The 20,462-nt window shown below is 41.8% G+C and overlaps 1 protein-coding gene across 2 annotated transcripts in view; it reads left to right on the top strand.

Moving 5' to 3' along the window:
• The window catches only part of LOC139406795 (3',5'-cyclic-AMP phosphodiesterase 4B-like), a 171,028-nt gene that overhangs the window by 78,991 nt on the left and 71,575 nt on the right, over positions 1-20,462 (top strand). The window contains exons 1-4 of one of the 2 annotated variants that reach the window (XM_071149834.1): positions 2,137-2,548; positions 13,820-14,014; positions 14,838-14,874; positions 15,029-15,099. In XM_071149834.1, coding sequence (XP_071005935.1) covers positions 2,424-2,548; positions 13,820-14,014; positions 14,838-14,874; positions 15,029-15,099 — 428 coding nt within the window. In that variant the 5' untranslated portion in view covers positions 2,137-2,423. Of the gene's footprint in view, positions 1-2,136; positions 2,549-13,819; positions 14,015-14,837; positions 14,875-15,028; positions 15,100-20,462 lie in introns of those variants that run through there. The other variant, XM_071149833.1, reaches the window with a different exon arrangement.

Below are 20,462 nucleotides of genomic sequence, written 5' to 3'. Positions count from 1 at the left end.
AGAGGCACACTTTCATTCTCAGCTTCTTAAACCTCAACATCAATATGATTTTAAAAAGGCAGCTTTTCATCTTTCCAGATGCCCATATATTTGTAAGCAGGGACACGATCAATATGAACACCATCCAAAGTACACATGCATAAATCATCAGTTATTTGTATGCGCTCTATAGAACAAGAAATACTTAGTTTTACCTGCATTCGATATTAATTGCAGGTCAGTAAAGTGTTTATGTAATACAATAAAGGCAGATTGTAGTTCAGATAGGGCCTGGTCAGCTGTGGGGGCAATAGCATACACAACAGTATCATCGGCATACAAGTGTAGGTTACATTTATTTTGACAGACAAGTCAATATCGTTCATGTGAACAATAAAAAGTACAGGACTCAGAATCGACCCCTGCTGGACACCTTTCTTAATATCCAGGAACCTGCTCTTTCTCTCACTTCATGTGCACTCTAACCTCTTGTCCTCTTCCCTCCGTCCATCTCATGATAATTCATGATCATTTCTTAGAAAGCAGGGTACAGGACCACATAATCAACCCACGTATAATCAATCCACTTGACTGCATGATGATGTAGTGAACCACGATGAGCTTCACTGTCATAATGAAAAACTCTCAGTCATCATCATTCACGACATGTCCCTTGTCATTCTAAGAAATGCCATTCATGTTAAATTGAGTGTGAGAACCTTCCGATTCTCAGTGGATTCTCAGAATTGAGGCAGTGTCTCTCTCACACAGTGTGGTCCCCTTGTGATTCACCAGTTCAGAACGTCTCAGTGCTTTCTGTGAGGAGAGGGAGGGAACGAGAGAGAGAGAAGAGGATGATGAGAGAGGGAACACATGTCAGTCTTCTGTTGATTGATGAGTCAGAGGAGCTCAGAGTTCCGTGACCCTTGACCTTACCCTGCCATTAGCAGGCCGTCCATCCAGCATGAGTATTGACAGGCGGTGACATTAAAGTGCCAGATGTGGGGTATGCCCCTTAACACCCCATAACCACTTGTTACTTTCCTATTGACTTCTCTCTCACGACAATCTTGTACAAATTCAATCCAGTCCAGTCAAGTCCAGTCCAGTTCAGTACACTCTCTCTCTCTGACACTCTCTCTCACAACCTCTCTCTCACTCTCTCTCTGACACTGTCTGTCTGTCTGTCTGTCTGTCTGTCTGTCTGTCTGTCTGTCTGTCTGTCTGTCTGTCTGTCTGTCTGTCTGTCTGTCTCTGTCTTTCACAGTTCTATTCCATGTCTAGTTTGGCTAATCAATGCGTTTTATTGCCACTCTAGAGAACACCCAGTGGATGATTGATATTACAACAAATCCACACAGTTTCTAACAGTGCGTAATCGCCTCTATGAACATGGATTTTCAGTCTTGTTTCAGTTGCCTTCCTAGCTCTCAGTTTGGCTGAAAGAGCCTTGTATTAGCAGGGGCTGGGGCCATACTCTTGGGCATCCCCTCCAATGTGCCAGGAAAAATGCCCCAGCTGCCCCTTCCTCTGTCACACTGACATACACAGATACACACGGGGACAGTCAAGGTATACTGGTGGCATAGCTTATGAATACGGTGCATATATTGGTGGCATAGCATATGCATAAGCATGTAATGAGATGCACACTAGAGCTTTTAAAGGTAGTACTGATGGCTGGTGAATATACAGTGAAAGGCATGTCCTGGTGCATGCATGGATGGCATAGCTCATGCAGTTTAAGCTCGTACTAAAAGGCACGACACAGCACGTGCTAGTGCATTAATTACATGTAGCAAGCTAGATGCGTGGATTACAGGTCTAGACATGTGCTCTTCCGATATGTGCAGTGCAGTATATATGCTATTGCTATGTACACTAGAAACGGTTTGCCTATGTATCTAGTGGAGCATGGCAGATAATGGCTAGTAATGGATATTATTCTCTCTAGACATGTGTGGCAGGGTGGACATGTATTACACAGAAACCCAGTGGGATACACAACTCTATTCCCCCATCTTGTCCTGCGTGTCAGGGTGATAGTAGTGAGTCCTTTCCAGAGAATCCGCTCCAGGTCATAGTGTTTGCCCTCTGTTGTCAGAGAGAGCACAGCTCCTCACTCACCAGGGGGAGGAAGTGCTAGCTGGACTCACAGAGTGTGAAAGAGAGAGAGAGAGAGAGAGAGAACAAGAGAGGAGAGTCACGACTAAGTGTTGGATTTTGACATTGACCTCACTGCTGCAGTGTGTTTGATGGTAGTTGATGGGTTAGTTGATGATTATTTTTGGTTGTTTATGGTGTATGCTTGAATGTTGCATTTGTGACAGTGGAAGTTGGTTACTTTATACAGTCAGTGTTGTGTGATTGATGTGTGTATGATGGTGATTTGGTGTGTGTGTGTTGATACGTGAGTTGTGTGTTGTATGTGAGGCGTGGGTTTGATGGTGCTGGGTAACTGGGCTGTTGGGGCTATGTATCGGCGGTCGCCCTGTCACAGAAGCAGGGCCCACTTTGACTTTAGCGAAGACGTCGTCAAGGGACTCCATGCCTCCAGCCACACTCACAGGTCAGACCGATGATATACTGTACCTCTCTGCCTTCCCATCTCTCTCTCTCTCTCTGTCTCTGCATCTCTCGTTCTCCCTCTCTCTCTCATCATTTACCTGCCTTTCTGTCCTTCTCCCTGTCTTTCGTCTTCCCCCCCGATACAGTCTCTAGCTATATCTCTGAAGTGGATTAGGAATATTTGTGTGTGTGAGGGAGGGAGTGAGTGAATAATATAGCTCGAGTGTGTGGCATTTGGTTAGTTTACACTGTTGTGGTGTGAGTCTATATAGTAGGCAGTTCTGGACTACTGGTCTATCCAGATTCAGCTGTGCTGCTGTTACCTAAAGCTCACCTCCAGTACTGTCCCTGATGTAATGCAATTTCCTTAATGTAGCCCGCTGATAACGCAACTAAACACTCCCAGCAGGATTTGTACTAGCGCTCTACTGTTCCACTGTGCCTCGCAAATGTTTTATGTCACCCTCCATGTCTATCCAAGCGCCTGACAGTTATTCTCTCCGACACCGCTTTGCAACTGCTTATGTTTACATCGTGCAAACACAGTATGCTCTACAAAGCCAATATTGCTTATGAAGAGTTATTTCTGTTTTGAATGGATTTGCATTGCAGGGATACCCTGCCACACATGACTCTTTCACGTGACTCTGACCAGGAGTCATGGTGAAATTGTAGATTGTTGTTGTGGGGAAGCAGAGAGAGGGGGGGCCGCAGGCAAGACGCGCATGGGTCCAACCCAGCCAGTTCAGTAGCAGGCAGCCTTTGCTGAGACTGGTTCTGTGGTTCCTCAGGCCTCTGGCTGCAGATATCTATATATATATATATCTATATATTTTGGATGTAGGGCCACTGGGCTCCGGGGTAGTACAGGTTCAACCACAGCAGCAGCATTGGGTTCTGGCTGCAGGTCTCATGGTTAAGGAGTTTCTCCATAGCCACAGCAGCAGTACTGACCTGTTGAGACTCCAGCCAGACCAGAACCCACCTTTTAAGAACCAAGGTTTCCTGTGGAAAGTACTGTACAGCCAGTCAGTGCATGTGGAAGTGGAAAGAACCACACAGTCAGATGTGTGTGTGTGTGTGCGTGTGCGCGTGTGTGTGTGTGTGTGTCTGACACGTGACAGGGATAGTTAGTATACACTTGTGCTTGTCTGTTCATGTGAGCACGTATCTGTGAGGAGTTTGTGTGTGTTGTGATACTGTGGTCTATCTGAGTTTGCTTTTGCATACATCCTGTAGGAAGCCGTGTGCTGGTGATGAAGGTGATTATGACAACGCAAGAGTGAACAACATAGTGGGAAGTGGTTGTTGAATTACTACCAGGAGACTAGGGAACAAATCCTGTTTCGGACCACCTAGAGAGGTTTTCCCTTCACACATGTACGCACGATTACGCAGACAGACAGACAGACAGACAGACAGACAGACAGACAGACAGACAGACAGACAGACAGACAGACAGAGAGGGAGAGAGGGAGAGAGGGAGAGAGGGGTGAAGGCTAACTCAGAGCAGAGTTTAACCTAGGGTAACTTGACTTTGTACACAGCCCATGGAATGAATGCCATTTAAATCAAGTTCTGTTTAGTTACGCAGCCAAGCCATGGAACACACTCTCTCGCCTGCTCTCCCACTTGCTCCCTGCTCTCTCTCTCTCTCTCTCTCTCACTCTCCCAAAATCATGTGACATAGTGAATTATGATCTGACACGACTAACCGTAAGTCTCTCACAATGAGGATGTCTGGAAGAGAGAAAAAAAAATATGTAAATAAGAATGCTTTGTTTGTTGTTGTTTATTCAAAAGCGTCCTCTTATTTGCATATCCTAGCATGACGGCTTTGCAACGTCATAGTTTCTGCATTCTAGATTCGGTTTGTTGGCCGCTTAAGTGTGCATTTGTAAATTCACTCTAAAGTGTCAAAGTGCACTCTGGGCATTCACAAATTCTGAGCGTTGTCATATTGTTTGTTTGTAAATTGAGTGTTCAGAGTGTACACTGAACACTGGCCGAGGAGTACAGCTGACACGAGCGTTCTGACCGTTCTGACAATGGCAGCCAAGCACCCAAGCGAACAGCCTAAAGTTGGCTAGCTTGCTAGCTACTTCCAGGCACAAATGAGAGAACACGTCACTCTAAACATTTTACTCGCCCTAGCAGAGTAAAGATCTTGGTTAGTTATTAACTGTGTAACAATTTCATGAAGTTTTTCAGCCGATGTTTACCCACACCTGTCATAACAACTGAGTTTAGGATGTTTGTAAATTCCTCAATTTTTTGGGGCGCTCTGGCACTCTCAAACCAGAGTGCTCTGAAATCGGAGTAGATTGCCAGTGTGAAATGACTTAAACCAAATTTTCATTCTTGAGCATTTTCAGTGTGCTATCTCCAGATACTTCCACCTCATTTCTAATTCATCAACTGAATATGTTTCTGTTCACTACACTGCATCTCTTATCATGTCAAAGGTCGAGCCCTTTATTCTTCCATCATCAAGGCCATGTCCATCAAACTGATGCAGAGCCACGGTGGTTGTATTGTAGCAGACGTGTGTAGTCTCTATTCTCTGACTCGGTCAAGTGTGCAGTGTGGGCTGGACTGAGTTTGGGAACTGAACGCTCAATGTTCTTCCTTCCCACCACCAGAACCATGCAGGCCAGACTAGAGCTTTGGAAAAACACACTGATTGGGAATTCGCCCTTTTTTGCCTCCGGTCCCAGGAAGTAGCCTGAAGGATTTGGCAAAGTTTACCACCAAAAAGAGTTGAGTGATGAAATGCAGTCACTACACCAGAAGTGATCGGTGCTTATGTTGTCTCTGGCTTTTCAGAACACTCAACATGTTGAACTGTGTATGTCTGCTGTGTGTGTGTGCATGCTGTGTGCGTTTTGTCGTGTCTGACACCTCTGTGGCTGTTTTCCTCTCTGTGTTATAAAACTGCCATCTCAGTCTGGCCGTGTAGACTGTGGTACCATGGAGACAGACGCGTCCTGTTTATCCATGCAGCTCTAGTAGTAATTCCACAACAGGAAGTCTCAGTAAATAGGCCTTCTCAATGATTCCCTCAGTGTTTTCTGACTCCCATCTTACTGTACCTGGCTGAGAATGTATACTAATTACTGCATGTGCGCATTTACTGTCTACATTACTGTCCACTGCTTTACTGAGAACATTTTTGATTTAAAATAGCGTGTGTGTTGGTGGGATTTCTCTGCATATCATGATGACCCTTACGGAAAAACCACATGGATTTCACATGTAAACACGTTGAGTGTTCCAAAAACACTTCATATTACTTCTATTACCCCATCCACCACCTCCCCTCTTCAGATTACAGCTCTTCTACTACGTATACAGTACGTAGTAGACCAAGGAGCTGGCGGATAATAGGAGGCTTTTTACATCAACAAGGATGAGGCTGCATGAGTTGGATATACAGTACTAGTCAAACGTTTGGACACACCTACTCATTCAAGGGTTTTCCTTTATTTTTACTATTTTCTACATTGTAGAATAATAGAGAAGACTATGACACTATGAAATAACACATGGAATCATGTAATAACCAAAAATATATTTTATATTTGAGATTCTTCAGAGTAGCCACCCTTTGCCTTGATGACAGCTTTGCACACTCTTGGCATTCTCTCAACCAGCTTCATGAGGTAGTCACCTGGAATCCATTTCAATTAACAGGTGTGCCTTGTTAAAAGTTAATTTGTGGAATTTCTTTCCTTCTTAGTGTGTTTGAGCCAATCAGTTGTGTTGTGACAAGGTAGGGGTGGTATACAGAAGATTTGTATTTGGTAAAAGACCAAGTCCAGATTATGGCAAGAATAGCTCAAATTATCAAAGAGAAACGACAGTCCATCATTACTTTAAGACATGAAGGTCAGTCAATGTGGAACATAAAGAACTTTGAAAGTTTCTTCATGTGCAGTCGCAAAAACCATCAAGAGCTATGATGAAACTGGCTCTCAGGAGAACCGCCACAGGAAAGGAAGACCCAGAGTTACCTCTGCTGCAGAGGATAAGTTCATTAGAGTTACCAGCCCAAATAAATGCTTCACATTTCAAGTAACATACACATCTCAACATCAACTGTTCAGAGGAGACTGTGAATCAGGCCTTCATGGTAGAATTGCTGCAAAGAAACCACTACCAAAGGACACCAATAAGAAGAGACTTGCTTGGGGCAAGAAACACGAGCAACAGATATATATTTTGGTCTGATAAGTCCAAATTTGAGCTTTTTGGTTCCAACTGCCGTTTCTGTGAGATGCAGAGTAGGTGAAGAGATGATCTCCACATGTGTGGTTCCCACTGTGAAGCATGGAGGAGGAGGTGTGATGGTGTGGGTGCTTTGCTGATGACACTGTCAGTGATTTATTTAGAAAACCAAGGCACACTTAACCAGCATGGCTACCATAGCATTCTGCAGCGATACGCAATCCCATCTTTTGTTTTGACCAAGAAGGATAGTGTTAGAGTGCTGCATTAGATTACCTGGCCTCCACAATCACCTGACCGCAACCCAATTGAGATGGTTTGGAATAAGTTGGACCGCAGAGTGAAGTAAAAGCAGCCAACAAGTGCTCAGCATGTGGGAACTCCTTCAAGACTGTTGGAAAAGCATTCCAGGGGAAGCTGGTTGAGAGAATGCTAATAGTGTGCAAAGCTGTCATCAAGGCAAAGGGTGGCTATTTGAAGAATCTCAAATATACAATATATTTTGATTTAACACTTTTTTTGGTTACCACATGATTCCATGTGTTATTTCATAGTTTGTCTTCACTATTATTCTACAATGTAGAAAATAGTAAAAAATAAAGAAACCCTGGAATGAATAGGTGTGTCCAAACTTTTGACTGGTCCTGTATATAGCATTCTGTTGGTGGCAAAAACATGTTTAGAATCATTTAAATTGAAAAACTCAGTGTTGAATCAAGTGTTGTTTTTATTATCAGTTCATAAACCATGTGCTCTGGAATCGGTACATCGAAAATGTCTTCCCATTTATTTAGCAGTTTCATTTTTGTCCTCAAATTAATGTGGTATATTTTCCTATTTATGCCAAATATTTTCAGCCAATTTGTATCTTTAATATATGGCAGACAACCAAGTTCCCTACCTTCTCCCTCTTCCACTTGTTTCCTCATTTTTGTGGTAACGTTGCAGACGGTTGGTTCTAAGTTTGGATTGAACAGACATTCCCATATATTTTCAATAGCTGCATATGTGACATAACTCCATTGTTTCTACTCATAATATCATTAATAAATATAAAACACTTTTTTTATTCCGTAAAGAATATTTTTGTTATTCATCAGTATATTTGAGTTTAACAATAACATTTGTTCTATCTTCTCTCGAGGATAAAACTGAAATTGTAACCAGCTTTGTATGGTTTGTTAAAGGCCGATACTTTAAACAAAATTACATTTTCAATTAGTCGGGAATGAGAAGTTGTAATCTGTATGAAGGCCGTGTTTGAACAAAGGATGAGCCTTAATTAATCATCTACTGGAGAACCATTTTGGGTTTAAGTATAACTTCTGTGTGAGTGAAGCTTTTAGTGAGAGGTTTAAAGCTTTAATATTTAATCATTTTATCCCCCCCAAACTCATATTCGTTATATAAATAGGCACGTTTAACTTTGTGTGGTTTAACATTCCAAATAAAATGAAATATCTTTTGCTCATACGATTTAAAAAACAAGTCACCTGGAGTAGGCAGCGCCATTAGTAAGTAAGTAAACTGTGATAGGACCAACGAGTTAATCAATGTGATTTTTACATAGACAAGTATTTACCTCTCCATGTTTGCAGAATCTTGTCTATTTTTGCAGACTTTCTATTGAAATTTGTGGTAAGTTCATTAATATTTTGGGAGATAGGAATACCAAGTATGCCTACTTCACCATCCGCCCATTTTATTGGTAAACTACAAAGTAGCGTAGACACTTTAACGACCCAATACATAATATGGTACACTTGTCATAATTAGGTTTTAATAAAAAGAGGCAAGAAAAGTGATCAAGGTCTTCAATGAGACTCTGCAGGGGTCCAGATTGCGGATTTAAGATTGACACTTTTGTTTTTATCCCCTGGATTTCTAGGGGAACATTGATGTTCATGTTGGATTTCATTTTTATAGCTAGCATTTCAATTCCCATAATAAATAGAAAAAGCTCAATACTTTGAGAAGTAACCATTATTTACACCTGAGGTTGCTGTACATAACTTTAAGCCGTTGTATAAGAGAATCACCTAAATTAAAGTAATCCAGGCATTTATATTTAAATTATAGTCATACTTTATCAAACGCCTTTTCAAAATCTGCTATGAAGACCAGGTCTGGTATCTTTGATGTTTCATAATGTTAAATTGTTTCAAGTAATTGTCGTATATTATCTCCAATATATCGTCCACGTAAAAAACCTGTCTGATCAGGATGAACAATATCTGGTAAACCTTTTTTAGTCCATGTACTATGCATTTCGCATCACAACATTGAGCATGTAAGAGGCCTCCAGTTTTTTAAATGGACTGGATCTTTATACTTACCACCGGAGGAGTCCTGTTACAGTAGTAATGAAATCAGACCTTCTTGTTGAGTACCTGGAAGTCTACCATTTGTATAAGAGTAATTCAAACATGCTAATAATGGATCTTTTGAGTACATAAAAAAAAGGTCTGATATACCTCTACTGGTATACCGTCAATCTCAGGTTCTCCCCAATGAGAGGTGGGTGTGGAGTCAGGCGCAGGAGAGAGCGAATGTAAAGGAAGGGCATTTATTTTACAAGCCCAAAGAACAGGAACAGGACCACAACAACCTGTTCAACAGAACACAAGAAAACGCAACCCAAACAAATGACAGTAAACGAAACAATCCCGCACAAAACCAAGAGGGTAGGGCGAAATTAAAATACCCAACTATTTAACCAAAATGGGACACAGGTGAACGAGAAGACAGACAAAACCAAATGAAAAGGAAAAAGTATTGGTGGCAGCTAGTAGACCGGCGACGACGAACGCCGAGCGCCGCCCGAACAGGGAGAGGAGCCACCTTCGGTGGAAGTCGTGACAGTCAAGCCCTGGTGGTTTTTGGTAGCATTTCTATGTTGAAGATTCAATGTAGTGCATTTAAAAAAAAAAATCCATCCAATTCGCTTTATTGATCTTCTTGAATAAGTACCTCCCATTCTTTTTGTTTTTCCTCTAACCTATTTTGTACCTTTATAGGACAGTTGTCATTACCATCTACCTGCGCTGTTACTTCCTCTATTTCCATTATTAGTCTAATCTCTTTTGACCACAACCACTTTTGTTTTAATGAGTATAGTATTGGATGGCTTTTAAAAGTACATTTAAAAGTGTCCCATACAATAAGGGGATCTGCTGTACCTATGTTGTGCAGAAATAAAGTACATTTATTAATTATTTTGTCTTAGTTAAGAAAAAATTGTCATCCAATAGGTTTTGATTGAATTTCTAAGTAAATTCTGTAAGAGTTATATGGAGGCCAATTAGATGATGGTCTGATCGCATTCGGTCTCTTATTAATACTTTAAAAAAAAATTGATGCCAGCATGAATGAGACCAGGAAGTAACTAAGATGTCCAGCTTGATCAAAACACGTTTTATGTGATTACGTGATGTTATGTGAAGTTAATGTGATAGCATGTGACATGTAAAGCAACATGTGATAATATGAAACTACACATGTGAAAACGTGATCACGTGAAGTGTTCCTAAAACACATTTTCACATGACTTCACATGTGAAATCATGTGATTTTCCACATGTGAAATCATGTGGTTTATCTGTAAGGGGATGTCCATAGCCCTTCAGTCATTCCCCAATCCCCATGTTTCATGAGCTAAACAGACTTAACTTGACATTACCCACTGTCTTTGCTCAGTGCTAGGGAAAGAGTCTAGTTTGCTCTCTCCTGGCACTCTCTCGATGTCATTTTTCTTAGTCTCTCTTGTTACTGTCTTTCAGTCAATTCATGTCCCCGAATGATCTCCCTCCTACTTCTTGACTCTTCACTCACTTCCTGACTCTCTACTATTCTCACACTTGCTCCCTCTATATCGCTCCCCATTTCCATGGTATATCCCCCCATCAAGACTGTTGTTAAGGCGGGATGATTCAGCTGCATCATGGGGGAAGGATGTACTGTATAAGTCACACAGAGGTCATTGGGATCACTTCCTGGTTGTTTTTGCAGAACAGAGACAATACAGTACTTAATACTTACTGGAAATGATGGTTTCTACTGTACACCGTTTCTCCTCATCCTCACTTCTCTGAAATGAGAGCATAGTTTTTCCTGGTCAGGTCACATATTAAGCTAAAACTGTCAACTCCCCCTTTCACTGTCAGGTTGGCATCCACCATTTTGCATTAATGTATACATTCCAGTGGCAATTGAACTGTTGTTCCCTACTCAGGCTCCCAGAGCTGATTTAACCATGGCTGTTTCATGTTTCCGTCACATCCACGTCAATGTACTCCATGACCATTCTGAGCCTTTCAGCAGAGGCTCACACATCGGACTCTACCAATCATAGCCAGGCTTCCTGGTTGTGGTGTAATCCTGACCCCTCAAAGCTCATAATTTAATCCCTGCAGTAAGGGATTTTGCTTTTGCTTGTGTATATCAGCCAACGTGTTTGATAAATAGTTCCTTCTTCTATCTCTCTAGTCAGAAAACAGGAATCGTTGGAGCTAGTGGGAATGATGGATGGAGGAAATGGTACAAAACATTCTCTCTCTATCTTTTCCTTTTTCTCGCTCTCTCTCTCGCTCTCGCTTCAGTGAAAGACTCAACACTTTGTTGTGTTCAGGCAGCCTTATGGCTCAGTCAGTGTGATGTCCATCTTGGACTGATATTTTGGGGTAATAGGGCAGGCTTAATTCTATATGTTCTCACTTTGATTAGTGTAGGTGATCACATTGCCCCATACTGTCCAAACAGTTGACATTTTGCTTACTGTTTACTTAATAAGGGGGTAGTGGTAGTGAAAGCCATGTGTTTCAGATGCCCTACAGTATAGTGCCAAAGCCTTAGCCTCAGTAACCTTATGTAATTCTTTCATAAGATTACTTATCACTAATACCGCAAACACTGGGCCCAGCACAGCCTGCTGTGTGTGTCCTGTTGTTTTCATCAGAGGTCAGCCCTGAGGTGTGTGTTTTGATCTTCTGTTAATCTCTGAGCAGTTGTTTTGGTCCCTGTACCGGGTCCGCGGAGAGGAAGTGTTACCCACTCTGTCAATTTCGGTCATACAGTACAATTTCAAAGTTAAAGGGCTTGTCTTTTTGGAAATTGAGATCCAATTTTACTGCTGGCAATGTCCTAAACATTACCCTGCCATAGAGGACAGGCCTTCTGACACACGCGCGTGCACACACATATTCACACATTACTGTGTCCTCCTCTCATCAGGCCCTATCCAGAGCACATGCATCAGTGGCCCCAGGCTGGTTTCCTCAATCAGGTGGTGTGTTTTAATTATTTATCTTCTCTGAACTCTGATTGGTGGTCTTTCATGTGTGTGCGTGTGTTTGTGAGAGTTTCAGAAGACCTCTGCCCTCCTCTCTGCTGAGCCTCCTGCAGCGAGGAGTAACAGAGGTCACCACTCGTTTCCCCCTCTTCCCCCGTCGTCTCCCACTTGCTGCCTGGGAAAACCTTGAGACTTTTCAGAAGATATCTCTCCCGGGAATGTTTGTCAAGATCCCTCTCTCTTTTCCTCAAACCCCTATCAGTGGCGGAAAAAGTACTCAATTGTCATACTTGAGTAAAAGTAAAGATACATTAATATAAAATTACTAGTAAAAGTGAAAGTCACCAAGTGAATTTTACTTCTGTAAAAGTCTAAAAGTATTCCGTTTTAAATATACTTGTATCAAAAGTAGATGTAATTGCAAAAGTAAAAGTATAAATAATTTCTAATTACTTCTATTAGGCAGTCCAAACGGCAGAATTGTATTGTTTTTTTTTAGTTTACAGATAGTCAAGGGCACACTCCAACACTCAGACATAATTTACAAATTAAGCATGTGTGGTTAGTGAATCTGCCAGATAAGAGGCAGTAGGGATGACCAGGGATGTTCTCTTGATAAGTATGTGAATTGAACCATTTTCCTGTCCTGTTAAGCATTCAAAATGTAACGAGTACTTTTGGGTGTCAGGGGAAATGTATGGAGTAAAAAGTACATTCTTTTCTTTATGAATGTAGTGAAGTAAAAGTAAAAGTTGTCAAAAATATAAATAGTAAAGTAAAGATAACCCCAAAAACGACTTAAAGTATTGCTTTAAAGTATTTTTACGTAGGTACTTTACACCACTGACCTCCTACCCTGATTGGATTAGCAACGTCTATGTCATAATTTCTTTATTTTTTCCAGTTTGTATCAGTTAGGCCTATAGTTTCACGATGTGTCACTATCCTGTCCATGAAAAATGAAACCAATGATTGGCATTCCATAAAAAAGTGTCAGTGTAATATAATCCTGATTGTCATCCATTGTCACGACTTCCGCCGAAGTTGGCTCCCCTGCCTGTTCGGGCGGTGCTCGGCGGTCGTCGTCACCGTCCTACTAGCCACTACCGATCCCTTTTTCGTTTGTCTGTTGGTTTTGTCTTATTAGTTTCACCTGTGTGTATTTTAGTTTAATTAGCGTCCTTATATATAGTAGGTTGTCCCGCCCCTGTTTTGTGCGGGATTGTTTTTGTTATCCTGTTATATGGTGGTTTTTCGTGTGTTTTATTCTCCGGACTATTTTGGTCCTGTGTTAGGGCTGGGTATTTTATTCGCCCTGTGTGTTGGCGTGACCCTTGTTTGTGCGCCGGAGAATAAACTGACAAGTAACTGAAACCTGCTCTCTGCGCCTGATTCCACCCACCTTAGTAATTCGTGACATCCATGCTCATGCTCTTTGTCATGGGTATGTTAGGCCATCTACGTATTGTAGTCTAGACTTTTGTCAAGACCTTGAAACTTTTAGATTTAGATCAACTTTTATTTCCCAAAGGAACATATTCATTTGTGGTGTCAGTGAGTTGCACATACAAGGACAGGCAGGCGCAAAGTATTAAAGATAATAAATCCCATTTAGGAGACACTTTTATCCAAAGCAACTTGCAGGATCGAACCCTCGGTGTTGCAAGCGCCCTATTCTACCGGCTGAGCCACAAAGGACCAGTAGAAAACATGTAGTAATTGTGTTACTAACATTGTTGTCTCTGTGTTGTGTTGCAGCTTTGATGTGGAGAATGGCCCTTCAGCCAGCTGTAGTCCATTGGACCCTTCGGCCTCTCCCGGGTCAGGCCTGGTTCTACACACCAATTTCCCCGGACACAACCAACGCAGAGAGTCCTTCCTGTACCGCTCAGACAGCGACTACGACCTCTCGCCCAAGTCCATGTCCCGCAACTCATCCATTGCATCTGAACTGTATGTTTTCACGCACCACACATACATGTACACACACACATACAGATACACACACACACACACACCATGAAGTGATCTGAATATGTGTTCCATTGTGTTTGATCCATGTCCCCTGGTACAGAGGTACATCACATGACACCCGTTTCTATGGAAACTACTACCACTAATAGTGATGAGTGGAAAAAGTGCTCCAAAAGAGGCTAATTTGTAACCCGAAATGACCAAATATAATGACAGAGTCAGCCGATGATAGAAAATCTTAAAGACCGTATTACTCCAGAAACAGAGCAGTTGAAAGAAGTGGAAAGTCCTTTAACAAGGAACATCCAGTGTTTGACCTAACAACATTACATTCCAGTAGAACAAGTGTTACTTACTTCCTCTATGTTACCTAAGTGAATTCTGGGGATATTTAGTCACGTCAGAGTGTAACTGGTTCTTATTGCTTAACGACTTTATGTGACGAAGTCCTATTTTGGCACTGATGTAGCAATGGGCCTATCATGCAAAAGGCCATTTGAGCTCTGATCTGATTGTGATTTGCCTGTGGAGTCGGTCGGTCTCCATGGCTGAACTACAGGCAGAGTTTAGGGAATTGGGACTTTCGTCACTCGCCCAGACTTGGCCCAGTAACTAACTTGACACATACTTTCATAATGACTACCTCCTTAGATGTGGTTTAAAGTAACATTCTTGCCCCTGGTGTTGAACCAATGGACTGATGGAGCCCATTCACCCTGATATGTGTTCATGGTACAGTTATAAATGCTTTCTTAATTATGTTGACGATGTGTTGCTGACATGTTTTTGTTTGTGTTTACAGACATGGTGATGACTTGATAGTAACGCCTTTTGCTCAGGTAATTATATTCTAATCCCACCACATCTGTCCTTTTCCTCAATTCTGTACTGTAGCACAGCTACATTCAGACCACTTTGAGAAACCCAGCCCAGTGACCCGGTACTGTCCTGTGTGCTATTCAAAATGGATGAATGTGTTCTCTTTCGCTCCAGGTCCTCGCAAGCCTTCGAAGTGTAAGAAACAACTTCACAGTCCTGACCAATGTCCAATGTGCTTCCAACAAGTAAGCTTCTGGCCTTATTGGTGATCTGACTGATTCATTTAGACCACACTAACCACACTAACAACTGGTATATGTAAGGGATAATCAATGAGGGGCTATGCGTTCTATGGACAATAATGCATGACGTGGTGCTAACCTAGCAGCGTGGCGCTCACCCTTCCACGGAGTTGCATTCTTTCCAGAGAACACATAGTTGATTATCCCGCTCATCCCACTGCTATAATTTTACACGTTTGCTACTAGACGTGTTCATTTGCCGGTAGATATGTGTTCAACATCCACTGAAGTAGCTAGCAAGTTTACCAGATAGCTACAGTAGTTGTGGAGGTAACCAAACAAACAGACTTGCCAGCTACTTATTGACTCAAGACATTTCAGCTTTTCATTTTTTATTCATTTGCAAACATTTCTAAAAACATAATTTCACATTGACATCACAGGGTATTGTGTGTAGGCCAGTGACACAAAATCTCAGTTTAATCTATTTTAAATTCAGGACAGTGACACAACAAAATGTGGAAAAAGTCAAGGGGGATGAATACTTTCTGAAGGGACTGTATTGTGGGGATATTGTTCCATATTAATGGATTGGAGAGTTTTGTTGATGTGGGTTGGTGCCTGTTTGATGACATCTGGATGACATCAGATTTAATGAATTCATTAATGCAATTAAATCCATTAAAAGTGCAATCTGGGATTTGTACATCCATTTTTTGTACTTTTAAATTATTAATATGAAGCCATTGATTCTTAAAAAATGTAACTTTGAAATGCCTCATGATCAACGGTCTTACCCCATCAGAACCCAAAATATAAGCTTTTTTTTTATTTCATTGTTTGTAAACAATGTTATTGTAAACAAACCCTGTATAGCTTCAAAACCTGGTTAAATCTATCATTTTGATATAATGGATAGTTAGTCCTTGCATCTATGTATTTGAGAGTGGTTACATTTCTCCTGTCCCATTCCTCAGCTGTTTACCAAATAAAGACTGACTATCTCATAATGATATACTATCTCATAATTATGACTTACTATCTCATTATACCGACTTACTATCTCATAATACCGACTTACTATCTCAGACCTCCTAATCAGATTTCTTTATTTTGGTGGCAGGAACGAGCTTCCATAGATCTGGGAGGAAATAACAATCAATCAATCAAATGTATTTATAAAGCTCATTTCACATCTGCAGATGTGAATCCTAGCATAAAACCCCAAACAGAGAGCAATGCAGATGTAGAAGCACTGTGGCTAGGAAAAACTCCTTAAAAAGGCAGGAGCCTAGGAAGAAACCAAGAGAGAGGCCAGTCCTCTTCTGGCTGTGTCGGGTGGAGATTATAAGAGTACATGGCCATTAAGGCCAGATTGTTCTTCAAGATGTTCAAACATTCATAGATGACCAGCAGGGTCAAATAATAAATAACAGGAAAGAATGTACATGTGCTGTAGCTTGTATCTTCATCCACAAGAGGACAGTATCCAACTATTCAACCCAGCTGCTGGCAATTTTTGAAGACCGCTTGGTGTGAGATTTGCTATTGTGAATTGTATTGCCCCCTGGCACAACCCCTGGACAAGATTACATTTAAAGTATGCTAATTTTAAAAAATATATTTATTATTAGTTTTTTAATATATATGTTTTTACACTTTATTTAAACAGTAAGGAAATTAGATGGGGAGACAGTGGGAAGGTTGGACGTAGAGATTGATCCCTGTTCTTAGGTGGGGAGTTATGTGGCATGTTAACACTACACCAATGCTTTGCACAGGAAATACTCATATTAGTGGTCGATGGCAGTAGGTAACCAAAGCATAGATTGCAGTCTATCCTTGTCCATAGGCTGCTTTCAAGGTAAGGAAGCAAGCATGTACATTTGTAATTTGGGCAAACTATCTCTTTAAAATAGGTCTGGAAGAAAATCCTGCTTGCTCTCCATAAGGGCTGGCCACCCCTCATATATTCGGAGTTCCAATTGAGGATTTACCCTGGTGTTTTACCCAAAATACTTTTCTGTTTCCATCTACGTAGACTGGCACCTGTGTCTCACTGGGCCATGGCTCTGGCAGACCTGCCCTGACTTGGGGCCAAGCCCCTGGGTACTTTTCAGCTCTCATTTACATAACAATGGCTAACTGTGAACTTTAGCACCTTCTCACAAAGCAATTGTCTTGATTGATGCAGACGCTGTTGATTATGCTCCCACCAAGTCTTTCGTGTCAGACTCCTGGTGGAAAACACAATTACACTAGAGCTCACGTTAACCTAAAACACCGGTGACCAACTGGTGTGGGGGTCTCAGTGGAAAAGAAAACAGAGTTTTGCTCTGTGTTTGAAAATGTTATGTTATAATTATTCATTTCTCCAAATCAACCAACCTTCAAGATAAATCTAATGATCAATATTCAGGTGGTTGAGGCCTACTAGTTGAAGGTCCTTGCCATCATCTTACTCTACATAGACAAAATATGATGTGTTTATGAGTTGTGAGTCACCCTACCACCTTTGCCTAGCATGTTCACAGTACAGAAATGTCAAAACATGATATTTGATGCCTGAAGTATTTACTATCCAATGCTTATTTGTATGACTTATTCAACACTGTCCATGAATGGCGGCAAACATACATAGCCTCCTTTCAATTCATTTTCTAAGACACAAGTAGGCATATCAGATATGTAATGACAAGAAGCTGCAATGTGGGGAATCGTAGGTGGCTCATTTCAGCTAGTTTTATTTGGTTCTTTATACCATGTCTTGTTTTGAGTGGTTTTGACTGATACTAATATGTCTAAAATTAGCCAGCTACGGTGCTATTCGAAAAATATTCAGACCCCTTGACTTTTTCCACATTTTGTTACATTACAGCCTTATTCTAACATGGATTAAATAAATACAAATCCTCAGCAATCTACATACAGTACCCCATAATGAGAAAGCAAAAACAGTTTTTTTGAAATTGAGATTGGAGATGTTGTTTCCTACCTTCATCACCTGGGGTCGGCCCGTCAGAAAGTCCAGGACCCAATTGCACAGGGCGGGGTTGAGACCCAGGGCCTTAAGCTTAATGATGAGCGTGGAGGGTACTATGGTGTTGAATGCTGAGCTGTAGTCTGAATAGCATTCGTACATAGGTATTCCTCTTGTCCAGATGGGATAGGGCACTGTGCAGTGTGATGGTGATTGCATCGTCAGTGGACATGTTGGGGTGGTATGCAAACTGATGTTGGTCTATGGTGGCAGGTAAGGTGGAGGTGATTTGATCCTTGACTAGTCTCTCAAAGCACTTCATGATGACAGAAGTGAGTGCTACGGAGCGATAGTCATTTAGTTCAGTCTTTGCCTTCTTTGGTACAGGAACAATGATTGCCATCTTGAAGTAGGGACACCAGACTGGGATAGGGAGCGATTGAATATGTCCGTAAACACACCAGACAGCTGGTCTGTGCATGCTCTAAGGACACAGCTAGTCATGCCATCTGGGCCAGCAGCCTTGCGAGTGTTAACATGTTTAAATGTCTTACTCACATCGGCCACAGAGAAGGAGAGGGGGGAGAGTCGGTGGCATGGTATTATCCTCAAAGTGGGAAAATATTCACACGGCTGTGACTATAATCAAAGATAATTATTTTTGGAGATAATGTGGTCGGCCACAGAGAAGAAGAGGGAGTGGCCGCAGTCCTTGGTAGCTGGCCGTGTCATTGGCACTGTATTATCCTCAAAGTGGGCAAAGAAGGTGTTTAGTTTGTCTGTAAGCAAGACGTCGGTATCCGTGACGTGGCTAAGTCCGTAATTGCCTGTAGACCCTGCCACATACTGTCTGAGCTTTTGAATTGCGACTCCACTTCATCCCTATACCGACATTTCACTTGCTTGATTGCCTTGTGGAGGGAATAACTACACTGTTTATATTTGGCCATATTCTCCGACATCTTGCCATGGTTGAATGTGGTGGTTCGCGCTTTCATTTTTGCGCGAATCCACGATTTCTGGTTAGGGTAGGTTTTAATAGTCACAGTGGGTACAACATTTCCAATGCACTTCCTTATAAACTCACTCACCCAGTCAGCGTATAAACAAATGTTATTCTCTGAGGCTTCCAGGAACATTTCCCAGTCCGTGTGATCAAAACAATCTTGAAGCGTGGATTCCGATTGGTCAGACCAGTGTTGAATGGTTTTAGTCATGGGTACATCCTGTTTGGAATATTACTAACAATGGAATATGACTAAATATGGCGCCACAGGAGATGGCCACCGTTTTACGGTCTCCTAACCAATTATGCTATTTATGTGGGGGGTTTTTTTGTAAATTATTTTGTACATAATGTTTCTGCAACCGTATCTTACGGCAGAAAATAGCTTCTAGATATCAGGACAGCGATCACTCACCTCGGATTAGACAAAGATTTTGTCAACAACAACAACAACAACAGCAAGCAGGACTCACACAATATTCTCCAAACACCCCACAGGGCAGACATCCCAATTATTCGCAAAAGGAAGCGACGCAGAGGAAGAAGAGCCGGATGCCTCGCCTGGACCCGCATAAGGCAACTAGGAAAGCTGCCGTTACCATCAATATTACTCGCCAACGTGCAATCATTGGACAATAAACTAGATGAGGTACGATCACGAATATCCTACCAACGGGACATCAAAAACTGTAATATCCTATGTTTCACGGAATCGTGGCTGAATGACGACATGGATATTCAGCTAGTGGGATACACGCTGCGCGGGCAGGATAGAACAGCACACTCCAGTAAGACGAGGGGGGGGGCGGTCTGTGCATATTTGTAAAAAACAGCTGGTGCACGAAATCTAAGGAAGTCTCTAGATTTTGCTTGCCTGAAGTAGAGTATATTGTGATAAATTGCAGGCCAAACTACTTGACTAGAGAGTTCTCAGCTATACTTTTCGTGGCTGTTTATTTACCACACTCAACCTGCTGTATAAGGAAATAAGCAAGCAGGTAACCACTCACCCAGAGGCGGCGCTCCTAATGGCCGGAGACTTAAATCAGTTCTACCAAATCTCTATCAACATGTTAAATGTGCAACCAGAGGGAAAATAATTCTAGATCACATGTACTCCACACAGAGACGTGTACAAAGCTCTCCCTCGCCCTCCATTTGGTAAATCAATAAGTGCATTGAGGACGTCATCCCCACAGTGACTGTACGTACATACCCCAACCAGAAGCCATGGATGACAGGCAACATTCGCACTGAGCTAAAGGGTAGAGCTGCCGCTTTCAAGATGCGGGACTCTAACCCAGAAGCTTACAAGAAATCCCGCTATGCCCTGCGACGAACCATCAAACAGGCGTCAGGGCTAAGACTGAATCATACTAC

Source organism: Oncorhynchus clarkii, chromosome 4 (assembly GCF_045791955.1).
Source record: "Oncorhynchus clarkii lewisi isolate Uvic-CL-2024 chromosome 4, UVic_Ocla_1.0, whole genome shotgun sequence".
Classification (NCBI taxonomy): Eukaryota; Metazoa; Chordata; class Actinopteri; order Salmoniformes; family Salmonidae; genus Oncorhynchus; species Oncorhynchus clarkii.
The sequence above is the reverse complement of the archived record's forward strand: the minus strand, read 5'-3'. Positions and strand labels throughout refer to the sequence as shown.